The 16,220-nt window shown below is 33.1% G+C and overlaps 1 protein-coding gene across 2 annotated transcripts; it reads right to left on the reverse strand.

Moving 5' to 3' along the window:
• Nucleotides 1-5,509: 5,509 nt before the first annotated feature.
• On the reverse strand, nucleotides 5,510-12,421 carry LOC133853837 (disease resistance protein RUN1-like). Of its 2 annotated transcripts, none has more exons than XM_062289871.1 (5): nucleotides 11,831-12,421; nucleotides 10,107-11,208; nucleotides 7,911-8,186; nucleotides 6,901-7,815; nucleotides 5,510-6,811 (listed from the first exon to the last, which is right to left on the reverse strand). In XM_062289871.1, exons 1-5 carry the CDS (start codon nucleotides 12,334-12,336, stop codon nucleotides 6,155-6,157), a joined length of 3,456 nt encoding a protein of 1,151 aa, XP_062145855.1. In that variant the 5' UTR covers nucleotides 12,337-12,421; the 3' UTR covers nucleotides 5,510-6,154. The 2 variants fall into 2 exon arrangements, with proteins under 2 accessions (XP_062145855.1, XP_062145850.1); XM_062289866.1 differs by having other exon boundaries at nucleotides 6,901-7,821; nucleotides 11,831-12,420.
• Between the last annotated feature and the right edge of the window lie 3,799 nt (nucleotides 12,422-16,220).

The following is a 16,220-nucleotide window of genomic DNA, read 5'->3' on the forward strand; positions in this document are numbered from 1 at the left end:
TCACTCTCCCTCTAAAGATCTATATTCTCCCATATCATGTCTGCATTCTCCCATGCCGGATTTGCACAGGCCATGCATGTTCATAACCCCCCTTTTCCCTTCCGACCTGCAAGGTACTACATGACACTAATTAGTCTAACATATCTACTCCTCTCCTATTCGAAGCCTTGAATTTGGAATTTGTTGATTTCTCTCTCTCTCTCTCTCTCTCTCTCTGTCTATCTATTTAAAAAAAATAAAAAATACTTTATGCACTTGGCTTTGGTGTGGCGGGGAGAGACTAACGTTTTTTTTTTTGTTCTTTCTTTTTTCTTTGTTATTTTTTTGAATTTTTTTGAATTTTTTCCTGGTTGGTGGGGATGAAGGCTCAATCTCCAGCAAAGGCTCATTCTCCGGCGAAGGCTCTTTCTGTCAAGTTCGTCAATTAGTCTTGCTAACTTTTAATGATTTTGTTCCTTTTTTTTTTTTTTTTTTCATGAATTTGGTATAATCGGGTGTTTTCAGCCTTATAGTGTTTTATATTTGGTGCGTTAAACCGATGTGGCATATTATTATTGGAGGGCAAAAAAATAGCTCCTTTATGCCAAAACCTGCTGGAATTAAGTTATACATTTTATTTTTGTTTTTAGCTACAAGCCACAAAAATATCAACAGTATATATATAGTAGGCTTGCTGTGGAGCTACGCAAGTTCTGCCGTAGACCAAATCAATCACGCTCCTCTTTGAGACTTGAACAGTTACGAGTACTCCACAGCTCATGAGACATTATTCAACTTCCCTTTCAGACTTTTCCAAAAAATTATGACCAAAATAAAAATTGGAGGAGAAAGAAAAAATTGAAATTCACATGATTGAAACTAGTGTTACCCTATAGCTCTAATACCATAAAAAATAAATAAAAAATAAAAAATTAATTGTAGGAGAAATTAGAAAAAATTGAAATCTGCATAATTAAAACTGGCATTAGCCTATAGGCTAGAGATCTAATACCATTAAAAAAAAACTCATAAAGCAAAAATAATAAGATAGTAACACAAAGATTTATCTATGATATACTCTTAACACGTTATTTATTTACCTCGTCTTTATTGTATAATAGACTCATTAGCAAAACCTTTATACCTGCCCCCAAGAGGTAGCTCAGTTAGTTGGGAACTACACCTCATGAAGCGGAGTTCATTAGTTTGAATCTCCTTTTCCCTCTTTTGTATAGAAATTTTTTTTTAAAAAAAAAAAAAAAAAAAAAAAAAAAAAAAAAAACACCCTATACCTAATTTAACTAACTTTTGGACTAGGCGTATTATCTAAATTACAAAATAAAATAACTCATAGAATTAAATACTAATAATCTCATTAATTAATAAATCATAAATAAAACTAAGGACCTAATTACCTTCGGGTAGGATCCGGCTAGTGTGCTGTAGTTAAAACTACAACAGCATGCACACATGCTGTTATGATAGATCTGAGCCTGGCCTTTTAATTACTTTAGTTAAATCTGGACCCTTTAAATTTTTAACAACATATATGATGTTTAGACCATATATGATCTGAGCCATGCCTTTTAATTTCTTGAACGAGACCATAAATTCAGGTTTACATCGCTATCAAGAGTTAAAATCGCACCAAGAGTCCAACAAATTAAGACAAGCTACGTAGGAAATTAAGTGGAAAAGGCCCAAAATCCGCATATCCATTGGCACATATAATATTCACTACTTTCTAAATCGTATCCATTTTTCCTCTTTATTGGCCGATGATCCCTTAATTAGTTGGTCAACTAATTAAAATAAATTGATGGTTGTAGTCTTGCAGACTGGGCGGAACGAGAAATGCAAGGCAGAACGAGGATTTCTGTGTAGGGGATAGACTTCTTTTTTTTATTAGTTGGAAATATTGACTTATATAAATACAAAAGCACATAAATACATATAATTTCTTTATATGTGTTTGTGAATGTTTATATAAAATAAAAATATAAAAGTCTTAAATTTAATCTCATAGCATCACAAATACATAATAATCTAAACAATTAGTAAAATAAACTAAACACAATCTATCTATAGAGTTCAAGAAAAATGGTACCAAAAATAATTATTCTAAACTCAAATCACTGCACAATAATCACTCAAAAAATAAATAAAAAAACAGATATTTTCATCATATTCCACATTAATTTTGCACCAAAAAAACACAAATAAATGAAAGAAAAAAATGAGATGTGGGGGAGATGGCTTAAAAAAAAAAAAAAACACAAACGAAATAACGCATAATATGTTAATTTTGGGGGAACAAATATATTATTTTTGGGGGGACAAATATATTATTTTATAAAAAAATTTAAAATTGAATATCCCCCTACTATCTTCAAATTACATGTTCTTCACGACAATATCAAATTATATGTTTTTAACGAAAATTATTATAGTATTCCATCTTAAAGTTGTAGAAGCAGTCAAGAATACATTATTATATTTCTGAAGGATAAGGAGCCAAAAGTAACAACCTTCAATTATAATAATGTGTAAATGGGGATTTTTTTTCTTAAAGTTGATTTATTTCTGAGACATGCATGTTACACAAATCACTAAAACTCCGTTGGAACACTGCCAGGACCCATTTGAGACACAGCCACGACTGTGTCGGGACCTAGTTGGGACACCGACGAAACCCGATCGGGCCACCACTGAGACTTGCTGGAACCCGATTGAAGCTTGGTCTGGAATTGTTGAGACTTGGTCAGAAACCCGCCAAGACCCGATCGGACCACGACAAGAAAAACATCTTACCCCTACTAGCTAGGACAAGTGCTTTTGTGTTTATAGCGAGTCCCAGTGAGGTCTCGTCGGTGTCCAGATGCACCACTACCAAAATTTCATCGGAATTCAAATTTTTAAGTCAATATTTTTAAAATATCTTTATGTTATAAATAAAATTATTTTTTATAGGTTAATATGATTGAATGAAAATGTTTTTTAAAAAAAAAGGTTAAATAGCTTTTTGGTACATGTGGTTTGAAAACTTTATTTTTTGGTACCTCAATTTCATTTTTCTTCACAGATGGTATTTGGGTTTTGAGAAAAGACTAAATAGGTACCTCCATCTATTTTCTCGTCCAATTCCAATATTTAACGGTCTGTCACGTGTCAACCAATAAGGGTTGACACGTGGCACAATATAAAAAACTTTAAAAATTAATTAAAAAATTAAAATTAATAAAATTTTAAAAATTAAAAACTTCAAAAAAAAAAATTAAAAAAAAAAAAGAAAAGAAAAAAGGGGCAGCTCAGCCACCCCCTTGGTCGGCCTGAGGTGGCCACCCATATGACTTTTAGAGAAAAAATTGAAATATATATCTATATATATATGCCCCATGGGAATGGTTCGGCCACCCCCCAAGGGCCAAAACCCTTGTTCCTATTTTTTTTTTCTTTTTGGTCATTGGGGGTGGTTCCAAAACCTTTGTTCTTTTATATATATATATTCTTTTTCTTTTTGGCCCTCGGGAGTGGCCAAACCACCCCCATGGACCACGGGGTGGTTTGGCCACTCTCAAGGGCCAAAATTCATGTTATATATATATATATATATATATATATATATATATATATATATATATATATATATTTTAACAATTTTTTCCTCTAAAGGCCATAGGGGTGGTTCGGCCACCCCAGGCCGGCCTGAGCCTCCCCCTTGCCCAAAATGGGGGTGGCTAACCACCCCTTTTTTTCTTTTTCTAAATTTTTGTAAAGTTTTTAATATTTTTATTTTTTAAGTTTTATTAATTTTAATTTTTTTTATATTATGCCACGTGTCAACCTTCAGTGGTTGACACGTGGTAGACCGTTAAATATTGGACAAAAATAAACGGATGTACCAATTTCGTTTTTTCCCAAAACTCAGATACCATCTGTGAAGAAAAATGAAACTGAGGTATCAAAAAATAAAATTTTCAAACCACATGTACCAAAAAGGTAATTAATAAAAAAAAAATCTGATTTTCCTTTAGACGTCCAAGAAAACACATTAGGTAGCTAGAAGAAAAAGAAATAATAAAATCCTGATAACATAGCACCAAGGGAGAAGTAAATACAAGTATTGTCCAAAGATAAAGAATATATAGAAGAAAAATGACTCAAGCTCCTTCAATATCCTCTAACAATCCTAAAACTTTTTAGAGTAAAGTTCATATATCTTCTCAAACTTCCATTCATGACAATGTCCCCCTCCCTCCCCCCCCAAAAAAAAGAAACTTACAATTATGACAATATCTGAAACTATCAAAATATTTTCAATGTGCCCAAGGCTAGTAAAAAATTAAAAATGCCCCTATATATTTTTCAATAAGACAAATATACACCTATAAATTAAAAAAAAATAAAAAAATAAATATTTTTTTATTTCTTCTAAAAAACGAAAGTTTTATTTTAAAACTGAAATTTTTATTTTAAAATTTTGTTTTAAAAAACGAAAAATTTTATTTAAGAAAGTTATTAAACAATTTTTTAAAATAAACAAAAAAAAAAAAACAAAAATTTTCAATTTTTTTTTTAAAAATCTAATTGTTTTAATTTTAAAAATGAAGTATCACCATCTCATGAGTTGATGATACATATCTAAAAATAAAAAATCCCATGAAACATATCCCTTAGGAATTAACTTTTCGGAAGAAAATTTGGGATGGGTAGCATTTCTTATCAAGAAAACCGACCCCGCTATTATTTCTCTTCAACATTCCTTTTTTTTTTCTCATCTCTCTTCCTTAAAGAACACATATCTCTCTTCTGAGTTTGCACGCAAGAAAAATGCTAGACATCCTAAATTTTTTTTTCCAAAAATTGGTTCTTAAATGATTTGTCATAATCTCATGGCATATTTTCCAAAATGTTAGATTACATAAGATTGTGACACATCATTCGGGAACAACCTTTTGACAAAAAATAAAAAATAAAAATTGGGATCTCTAGGATTTTCCCCACAAACAAATTTCTTCCCCTTTCTCCATAACGCAAAAGCTTCTAAAAATTCAGTCTTCTATTTTGAATGACTTTTTGAATATACTTTCTTCAAGAGTAGATGCAATGTCTTCTATGGTCTTGGTATGGAAATTTTTTTTTTTTTTTTTTTTTTTTTTTTTTTTTTTTTTTTTTAAAGGAAGAGAGATAAGAGAGAAAAAAGGATATTGTGGAAAAAAAAAAAAAAAAAAAAAAAAAAAAACTACCAACAAGCAAGCCATACATGCTTCCAAATTTCCAATAAACAAAACCAATTTAACTAACCTTGCAACTGACAATTCGACATGCTTCCACATCCATATGTAATAATATAAAGAGGACTAGAGTCTTGTTAGAGTCTTCTTGAATGTAATGTGGCATTTAAAATTACAATAGATCAAAATTTAATAATGATCAACTTAAATTCAATAGTGATACGGGAGGGCTACAGGAGAACTCTAATCTTCCTTATATCATTACTCCATCCAAAATACTTGACACACAAATTAGATAGAGAGAATGAAAGAAACTTGGCCATAAACCAAAAAGCATTCTGCAACAATCAACATTCCATTACAATATTTTGAACACAACCAAATATTAAAAAGAAATCAAAATTCCCGTCTCAAGGGAAATCAAAGACCCAAGGGAATTACTAGGTGTACGTTGTAGCACAATCTTTGATTTCCTTTCATGACTTGGCTTTCAGTTGCTTCTCCTCTAGCTATTAGCCTAAATGAAGTATCGGTCGGCTGCCTGCAAGCAATAACCACCAAAAGCATAATAGGACACTGGAATTGTTTTAAAACCAGTAAAAGTTTTCAGATAATATGGACGCCATGGGATGCATGGGAACCTCCAACTGCTTAGGGATTGCACTCTGTCCCGCTTGTAGGAAAAAAGGAAACAAAAGTGAAATTCAAAAAGTGATCAAACCACTTGAAAAATCGAAAGTACACCACCTTCACTGAAGCCACAAGAAATCGTTATAACAACTTCAGAATCAATGTCCAAAAGATGAAAAAAATAAATGAGAATCCATATTGAGATCTTTGAACACAAATCAAATCTAGAGAAACCCAGATTCATAATTCAAATAATTAGCCAAAAAAAATCATGAAATGCACTTGCTTATTGTGATATGCGCTTTCCTTCTTCAAACGTCATCTATAGATTCTATACTCATTTCAGAATTATGATCACATCTCAATCTTTTAGGCTCTCGTTCATCATCCAAGCAACCATGGCTCGATTCTGCTTTAAAAACACCGAGGCTTCTTTTAGACTCAATTGCAACCTGATCTGTAGATGCATCTTCATCGTCACTAACAACAATGACACCCTTATTCGATGTAGAGGAATAGTGAATCATTTTTCCATCAATAACCATGTCGTATACCGGGCGAACACCTATCTTCTTAACATCAAATCCCAACCCAAAATCTACGATAACCTCTACTTCATCACCGGCCTCCGATTGGAACCAATGTTTAGAAAAATTGGCTTGCCACATGTGATCTCCATCGTCATCGGTATTTACTGCATTAGTTGTTATTGGACTCATAGTCTCAGTCCTACCCTTGGTATAATTGATTATTGAAATGCTGTTGGTAGGAAGACCAAGACCTAGTATCCTGTCAGGACATGCTGAGTAAACAATGCATACAGTGAACCATTGGATATTACCGTCAATAATGTGAGGCACTTTAAAACGTAAGGAAGGTCCCTCGTCCTTATACGTAAACCAATCAGGAATATCACTGCCAGGGAGAAAAATGCCCAAAGCAATACCAAATCCTCTGAGACTCCATTCCTGTACCATCATCAAAACCATGATCATGTATATAAATTGTGCTTTGAAACGTATTTAGAGAGAGAGAGAGAGAGAGAGAGAGAGAGAACCTTCAGGATTCTTTGTTTAAAAGCATTTGTTAGATTGCTGCACCCTTCCATTTGAATCTCTCTAATGGACTTCAACAACTTATCCACGCCTGGAATCTCGACTAATTTATTGCAATTAGCGAGGTACAAATATTCCAAATTTGAGATATTTGATAGATTTGGCATTCTTTCCAACGCTGTGCAGTCTGTTGCGCGAAGACTATTCAAATTTGGTGGTAAATCTGGAATTGATTGAAGCTTTGTGCAATAATCCAAATCGAGAGTATGAAGTTTTGAAAGACCACCAAGGCTCGAAGGTAAGCTATGAAACTGATTGTTTTGTAGATCTAAATATTGAAGAGAATATAAACTCCCAAGATCTTTAGGAATTGCATCATCTGATAAGTTGCAATCGCTTAGACATAAATCTGTAAGTGAGACCAAACCTTGTAGTGAAGCAGGCAATAAATTGACTGACTTTGGACTTTTCCTTGGGTATATGAAAGACCAAAGAAGCGAAGGGAGGGTCTTAGATGGTGATCCTTTACACCCACACAACGACAGGTATTTGAGGTTCTTCAGTTGTACTATGGTACATGGCACTTGTCTTATAGCGGTGTCATTTGCAAGAAAAGTTGTCAAGGATTCCATCTGCCCCAACTCCTCAGCCAAATTGTCAATTTTAGAACAACCAGAAATAATGAGAGTTTGAAGAGACTTCAACCTATAGAAACTCTTTGGTAGACTTTCAAGACTTTTACAATCTTTCAAATTTACCAAAACAAGATTATTAAGATCTCCAATAGATTGGTGAACCTCAAACAAACTCGTACAATCTTTGAGTATTAGTTTCTCAAGATTAGGGAGTCTTGCAAAGTTAGGGGTTTGAGATAGGTAATGAGAATGACTGAGATTTAGGAATTTCAACTTCTCGAACTGTTCCTGAACAAATGAGAAAAGAAAGAAACAAAAATATATATTAGCACTAAAATGTCAAAACTTATGGCTTAATGGTTAAGGGTATAATATACCTTGGAGTTTTTCCAAATTTGTGTGAGGTTGCTATAACGCAAGTCAATCGCAACTAAGTTTCTTGAGTAAAAGTTGTTTGGAAAAAGCTTTAGAGGGAATCCATGCCAACGGAGCCACCTTAAATCTTTGGAAATATGCTCATAATCTCCAATAAGATGTACATGATCAAGGTGGAGTAATCTCAATCTCTGCATCTTTATAAATGTTCTTGTACTGAAAGTCACTGTACTTAATCTTTGCAATTTTAAAGCAAGTCCTTCAACTGCTTTTGTTCCCTGTCAAGTAAAGTTTAGAGTTTTTTAATGTACTTATCAAAAAAGAAAGGAAAAACTACACTTATTCCTTGAACTAACACTCAACTTGTAAATACCTTCCACACTTTAAAAAGTGATAATCAACTCCCTCAAACTACTCAACACTTTCAGGAGGTTACCTCTCTATTAATATTTTTTGGTTAACTTGGAAGGAAAAAATTCCCGCATGACCAATTTGACATATTCTTACCAATATACCCCGCATGTAGTGTCTGCCACAAAGCAAGAACCATGTAACCTATAGTTTGCACCCTCAGATTATAACAAGGAAAATGCCCCATTTTTCTAATCCTCCCCAATATTTGAGCCAACCAATGCATTCTCGTAGATATTATTATTTCATTTAGCCGAGGCTAGCATACTGTAATATATATAACCATGCTTGCTTGAAAGTAACAAAATAGTAAAATGAAGTTAGCAAAGAAAGCAAATATGGGCCTTGTGAAATGATAAATTCTCCCTTAAAAATGAGATATGGGAATCAAGACCAATCATTTCCTTACAACTCTACCGAGATCGTACCGTTTATTTGGTATATGAAGAAAACACTTTGTTCCCCAAACTCCAATATGCCTCATTGCCTCACATATGTAGCTCTAAACCCACATCTGTTTTAGCCACACCACTCACCTGTTACGATATATATCAGCCCCTACCCACTGAAATGTAACCAAAACGGGCCAAACGAACCGATAACAGAGTAGATTCGTAAAGGAACTTAGACCTTTATATTCATAAGGGAACCTAGACCTTTTGACAAACACAAAGTTTGAATATAATTTTCTCAAGTCTACTTATTCATTAATAGTCTCTCCTTTAATTAATTAAATAGATGAGCAATACTAATATATCCAAATAGGACTCTTAAATCATCTAAGTACCTGACTAACTAGGACTGGGATTAGGACGAACTATTAACTCCAACTAAGACTTTAACTCTACTAATTATAAGAAACAAGTCTGACTCAACTGGGACTTGGGCTTCGAGTACTACTCCTTATGAAATTATAATTCATTAGAACCCATCACAAACCCCCACCCACCCACTAAAACATAAACAAAACTTCCGAAATGATCATCGACAACGACAATGAGTGATAGGAGAACATGAGGAGCGGTGTTCTTACCTTTTGGATGGAGAGGACCTATATCTATTAGAATAGATTTTTAGAGTATGTGTGATTATTCTATATTATGGAATTTGATGGTAATCAAATATGATATTATGGGATTTGATTGTGATATTCTACCGTTTAGGTTATCACATTTGAATTAGATTATTCCATATATGTATTGTTCTCATCTACCATAGTTCTATGAATAGGAGACTTGTATATTGTAAACATCATCAAAGAAATAAGAACAAAAATGTAGTCTTTTGAATTTTATCTTATGAACGTAGGTCATAAATTGAACTACATACGTACGTAATTTTTTGTCTATATTTTGTTATGCATTATATTTTTTTTCATAGATGACATAACAAAATTGATATATACATTTAAAATGAATAATTACAACTTTAAGAATTAGTGTTATTTGGTCCAAAAAAAAAAGTGGGTTCGTGGTGCTGGGTTGCTTAAACTTTTAGACTAGCTATCATCATTTCGTAAACGCTTGAAGGGTAATCATGTAATTTTGCACACTTGGGTTAGGGGAAAATTTGTCATTTCGTAGTAGTGTCTAGATGCACGTGCATTGCATGTTCTATACTTTCCTTACAAATTAATTTTTTGGATTTAATTCAAGGAGCAAATCAAAACAGAAATTTCAACTTAAAGGGATGAATTGCAATCATTTAAAGTTCAGAGGTGATTTAAATAGGTTAATAATCCTTTTTATTTTTAATTTTCTTTTTTTTGTTGTAGTGAAAGTTCTTACCTCTTGCTTTGCAAATATGTCAATTGCATCCTCATGCAACCATAATCTACTACGCTTTTCTGGTATTTTGGGGCATTCTTCACGAACAATTTCTCTTCCCATGTCTCGAAGCAAATCATGCATTATGAGTTTGTTTCTCTCACCAATTGAAAGAAGACACCGCTGAATAAGGACGCTAATTCCAATCTCTGCAAAAAAGTTACAGGCATCCAATATTTGTATAACATAATTTTTATCCATTCCGATAAAAAAACATGATATATCAAGGAATATATCCTTTTGAGTACTATCACTTAATCCATCAAAGCTTATTCTAAGTTTTGCTTGAACTTGATCATTAGGGATCCTTTTCAATTTCTCCACTGCACTTTTCCATTCTTGCATGCTCCTAGAAAATAGAAAAGAACCCAAAACTTCAAGAGCTAGTGGTAATCCTCCAGAATAAGCAACGACACTTCTTGACAAGTCCATATAATCTTCGGTGGGATAACTATTCCTAAAGGCATGCCAACTAAAGAGTTCCAAAGATTCATTTTCACTCAGTTCTTGGACTATATACACTTCGTCCACTTCAAGGGCCTTAATCAATTGCTCATCTCTAGTTGTTATAATAATCCTACTTCCTGGGCCAAACCAATCACGACTTCTAGCTATGGCATTGAGTTGCTCCAATTGGTCTACATCATCAAGTATAACAAGTACCCTTCTATCACGAAGTCTTTCTTTTATCATAGTAATTCCTCTATCAACATTATTCACCTTTATCTTGCCTGTCTTTAAGATATCAGAAAGAAGTTGCTCCTGCAATCGAACCTGACCATCAAGTTGCTTAGAAGTTTCCCTAATATTTGCAAGAAAACTTTTACCTTCAAAACTATGAAAAAATTGGTTATATATGGCTTTAGAAATGGTTGTTTTCCCCATTCCACCCATTCCCCAAATTCCTACCATGCGGACATCATCGACTCCAACCCTTAACAATGAAGTGATGGCTTGCACGCGAGAATCTATTCCAACTGGATAGAGTGTGACATATAAGTACGTGCTGTTGACTTCCCTTAAAACCGCTTCAACAATTTTCCTAATAAATTTGGCTTCATGCCTGCAAATTATTTTAGAAATTAGGTAGCTAGAGTCAAATCATACCGGCAACCATTTGGATATAGTAAATATTTCATGATGGCAAATTAAAATTCAGCATATATTGGACATTATACCTAACGTACACACTAGTACTTAAAATACTACTTGGGCGAAATTTGAAGAAATTAAACTTTTAGATACCATAAAATAATGTTGTATACGCAAATCTATGTAAACATTTGTGAATATGTTAGCCACTAAAATTTCCCTTTTTTCATACAAAAATCTGCACATCAAATCCCAACTAAACCTTGAGACTTCTAAAGAGAAAAGTATACCTCTTGTTATCTATATATAACATATAATATTGGATCAAAAGAACGAATAAACAAAAAAAAAAATGTTAAGAGTTATTCCTTACTAAACTCTTTTATATATAGGACCAAAAGAATGAATAAACAAAAAAAAAAAAAAAAAAATGTTAACTAAAGCCAATAGGATTAAGCGATGACTTCTAACACATTGCAAGGAATACGGTTCCATCCTGCTATTATCATTATTTTTGTCCACGATATTGTAAATCTATATCAGTAAAGTTAAAGACATAAAAAATGATTGGCTAATGGCTAGCGCGAACCTACCCGTCCGCAGTGTTTCTTAGATCCCACCCAGACAAATTAGCAGCCTCAATCAGAGCTCTCCTCCACCTGAGTACCTTGTCTATGTCCAACAAGTAACGCTCTTCATGTTTCAAAAATGCTTGAGCAAAACTACCCTTTTGGTAGCGCACATCCGACGGTTCAACATCATAAAAGATAGGTAGAACCAGCTGTCTCACTGTTCTTCGGCACTCCATGATCTTCACAAGTTCCTCCAAGCACCACCTAGAGGCCGCATAGTTTCTGGAGAAGACGATGATAGAGATTTTGGACCTTTGTATTGCCAACAACAGTTCGGATGTAATATCTTCTCCTCTTCGAAGCTCGTTGTCATCTCTGAAGGTGTTGATTCCGGCATCTCTTAGAGCAAAATAGAGATGGTCGGTGAAGTTCTTGCGCGTGTCTTCACCTCTGAAACTCAAGAAGACGTCATAGGTCCAGCTTGGATGGGAGGAAGAAGATGAAGAGGTGGAGGCACTGGCAGCCATAGACCGAGGAGAATTGCGGAAAAGTGGTAAATGACAAAGGAGACGCAGTTCACAAGGGTGGGCTCAGCTCTACATAATGGCCACTTCAACGAGAGAACAACCTTTTTTTTTTTATAAAAAAAAAAAAAGAAGACAATTAGTTCGTTCTCCTTTTGTGTGTGGGTTTTTTAAAAAAAAATTAAAATATTATTTTTTATTTGAAGGCATACTCAAATGATGGTGGTATAAAGTATAAAGTAAGACAATAATGGTCGCGTGTAATATAAGAATAGAATCTTAGCATGTGAAGACTATACTTTGTTCACGTGATCAGTTGGTAGGATGAATTTTAAATATTAGTTACTTAAAATAAAAATATAACTTCAACAATAATGTAGTCTTATAATGTTAAAAACTATATTTTTGTTTTATAATTATCTTACAATACTATCATGACAATTCCAACCAACTATTAAATTAATCTTTATTATTTTAATAATGAATTGTTTCATTAGTTTGCCTTTTATTATGCGGCCTCCAAATGCAAATGACACGGATAACCGGGCAATTCAAAGTATTATTAAATAACAATAAGAATTACAGGAAAAACAAATTTTGAATAATAAAATAGGTACAGGGAATATAGAATGAATTAAATCACACAATCCAAGGAGAGAGAAATTTAGCTTAGTTTCACCACCGAAATAAAGAGAAAAAATAAAGGGCTCAGGTTTAACCACATATTTTTTTTAACAGGGTAGCACAACAGACGTTTTTTGGCTGTTCTTTGAGTTGACGCCGTTTGAGAAAGGGAGAACATCTCTTTTGCTTGACAACACGAGAATGGGCCAATGGGGAAAAGTGTACAGTGGGAAAAGGGTGAACATCTCTAGCACAAAGGCTGAAACTGGGGCCATGGCAATCCTCTTCCTGAGCTTGCGTTGCTTCTCATATCTTCAATGTTCCGTTATGTATTCAAAATCTTGAAATGCCATTGTGAAAATTGATGGCTAATGCAGAGAGAGAGACCTCTGCCCCAAGCCAAAGAAAGAGGGGAGAGAGATGTTAACCCAATTTCGTTTTTAACCGATGTTTCTCTTTAATTCATTGTTAACCTAGTTTCGTTTTCTCACTAATATGATGACCGTGGTTATAATTTTTGTTTAATTTGTTCAAAACCAAGGCCTGGAAGCAGACTCGGAGCTGGAGCTTTGGGCGAGTGGTGATTGAGGTGGCGGTGGCACGGATATGTGAGACTTTGAAAACGTGGGGTTTCAGAGCTTCAAAGACTCTGTTTGGAGGCTCTCACTCTTTCTCAGTTGCCAAACACGGAAATAAGAAAATGAAAAATTGGAGACCCAATTCAAGGAAAACCAGTATCAAAAATTTTGGAGATGAACTTAAACGACCATTCCTCTCTCTCTCCCTCTGTGCGTGTAGATTTGTTGTCACTGTTTGTTCTTGAAGATTGAGATTGGTAGTGCCAAGGAGTTGCATGCACCTCTTTCAGATTCAGGGACAACTTTCAGCGAAGACGACGACAACACACAAGCTCATTGTTTTTGTCGATGTCGCTAGTTTAGATTCAGAGGAAGGGAGTATGCATGGTGAGCTAGCGAGAGATGTTCTCCCTTTCTCAAACGACGTCAACTCAAAGAACAACAAAAAAAAAAATGCTTGTTGTGCTACTCTGTTAAAAAATACGTAGTTAAATCTGAACCCTTTATTTTTTCTACAGCAGATGTGATGTGCTGTAGTTAATCTACAGCAGTGAAGCTAGATCCGAATAAGATTCGCACCTCAAAATAACAAAAATTGTTTATTCATTAAGTCTTTCCATTGGAGTATAAAAGCATATTTAAATATATGTCTTTACAAAAACTATTTAGTTCGGGGAATAAATTCTTGAAATGAAATGATTATTCTTTTGAAATAATTGCTCATTTGCTTGGCACATTATTTCTAAGAATATATAGCTATTCTCATGGAAATAACTATTTTCCTACAAAGATGAATATTTATTCCTTTAAATATATATATATATATATATATTAGAAGAGTAGCTATTCCTTTAAAAATTGAATGCGTTTTCTAAAAGAAAAGAAAAAAATCCACAATATTTTTAATTTTTTTAAACCCAAGAAAGAAAAATCAAAACTGAAGAAACTATAGGTGGTCGACCACCCATAACAGAATCCAAAGGTGGTGACAGTGGTGTGCACTTGGGGGTGGCTAAGACCACCCTCAAAGCCCTTTAGGGATAATTGCGGCCACTCCAAAGTGTTGTTGGTGGTGGCTGCTGGCCAACCCCCCTTGACATATTGGTTTTAGTTATTTTTTAAAAAATAATAATAATAATTTTTTATTTGGGCTTAATAAATAAATAATAATAATGTGGGATTTTTTTTCCTTCATTTTTTAAAATTTGGATTTTACTAATTTTGGTTTAATTCTATTGAGAATGTATGTATTGTCATCAAACTAAGAAATTAGAATAATTTTTTAGATTATTTCATTTCACCATCTTTTATTCTTAGCGATAACCATTGTTTTTCCTAATTGAATAATCCATTATGCATACCAAACAGTACCTAAGCTTAATTTGACTAACATTGGGTAGTATATTTCATTCAACGTTACCATAAATTCAGGCTTTACAATTACATTGGTTTCAAGAGTCAAAATCGCACCACAAGGCCATAAAATTCGTTAATACTCAGAACAATTAAGAAATTAAGGGGAGAAGAAGGGGGAACAAAAGACAAAACAAAGTCCAAAATTCTCCTAATTTTTCAAAAAGGGTTAAATGACTTGTTCACAATGTCGTTTAACCTTTTTTATTTTTTTTTACTTCTAAGTTTACTTTTTATCACAGAAGATTCCTCTGGTTTGCCTAAAAATAGAGATGGTGCCTCCGTCAAAATTCCGTCCAAAAATAAACGGAATGCCACATCACAGTTTGACACTTGTCCATATAATTAATTAATTAAAAAATATGTTTTTAATTAAAAACATTAAAATTTTATATTTAATTAAATTTTAAAAAAATATATTATATTTAATGTTTTTAATTTTAAAAATATTTTTTTAATTAATTAATTATATGGACACGTGTCAAATTGTGATTGGTGCTGACGTGACATGACGTTCCGTCAAATTTTGGACGAATGAACCATCTCTATCTTTAGACAAACCAAAGAAATTTCCTGGGATAAAAAGTAAACCCTAAGGGTCAAAAAATAAGACCTCATTTGGTTTGCGAAATAAGTCATTAAAATGAAATGACTATTCCATTAGAATAGTTATTCCTTTATTTGGTATGGACCTATTCCTTGAAATAGTTATTCCATGAAAATAACTATTCCCTTACAAAGAGAAATAGTTTTTCCTCTCATATTTTAGAGGAATAGCTATTCCTGAGGAAATAGAAAACCTTTAAAAAAAAAACATTTTTTTCTTTAAATTTTTCAAACTAAACTTAAGAATAAATTAATTAATTAAATATTAAAAATGAACAAAAAACAAAAAATTTAGACCAGATCTATCACCCACAAATCTAAGGTCTAATATTATTATTATTTTTTTAAAGATTTGAGTTTTTTTGAAAAATAGGAAATTATGTGAATTTTTAGGTAATTTTGAGTCAATTCCAATTGTGGTACATGTGTTGTCATCAAACTAAGGAATTTGAATAATTATTCCATTTCACTTTTCCTCATTTTCAGTAATAACTATTCATTTTTCTAATGGAATACCCATTCCGCAAACCAAATGAGACAAAAAAAATTAAACGACAAGGGTGAATAAGGTATTTAATCCTAAAATCACTCGCATGTATATGATCCGTTTGAGTGTTAAATTTTTTTGATTCAGAATATTATTCTAATTCACTATGCGAATTACAA

The sequence above is a fragment of the Alnus glutinosa genome, chromosome 1 (genome assembly GCF_958979055.1).
Source record: "Alnus glutinosa chromosome 1, dhAlnGlut1.1, whole genome shotgun sequence".
Classification (NCBI taxonomy): domain Eukaryota; kingdom Viridiplantae; phylum Streptophyta; class Magnoliopsida; order Fagales; family Betulaceae; genus Alnus; species Alnus glutinosa.

Coding starts and splice junctions, on each gene's coding strand:
- LOC133853837 (XM_062289866.1), bottom strand. CDS start 12,336: ATGGCTGCCAGTGCCTCCACCTCTTCATCTTCTTCCTCCCATCCAAGC. Junction 11,209..11,830: donor CTAAGAAACACTGCGGACGG/GTAGGTTCGCGC, acceptor AATAATTTGCAG/GCATGAAGCCAAATTTATTA. Junction 6,812..6,900: donor TTAAACAAAGAATCCTGAAG/GTTCTCTCTCTC, acceptor ATGATGGTACAG/GAATGGAGTCTCAGAGGATT.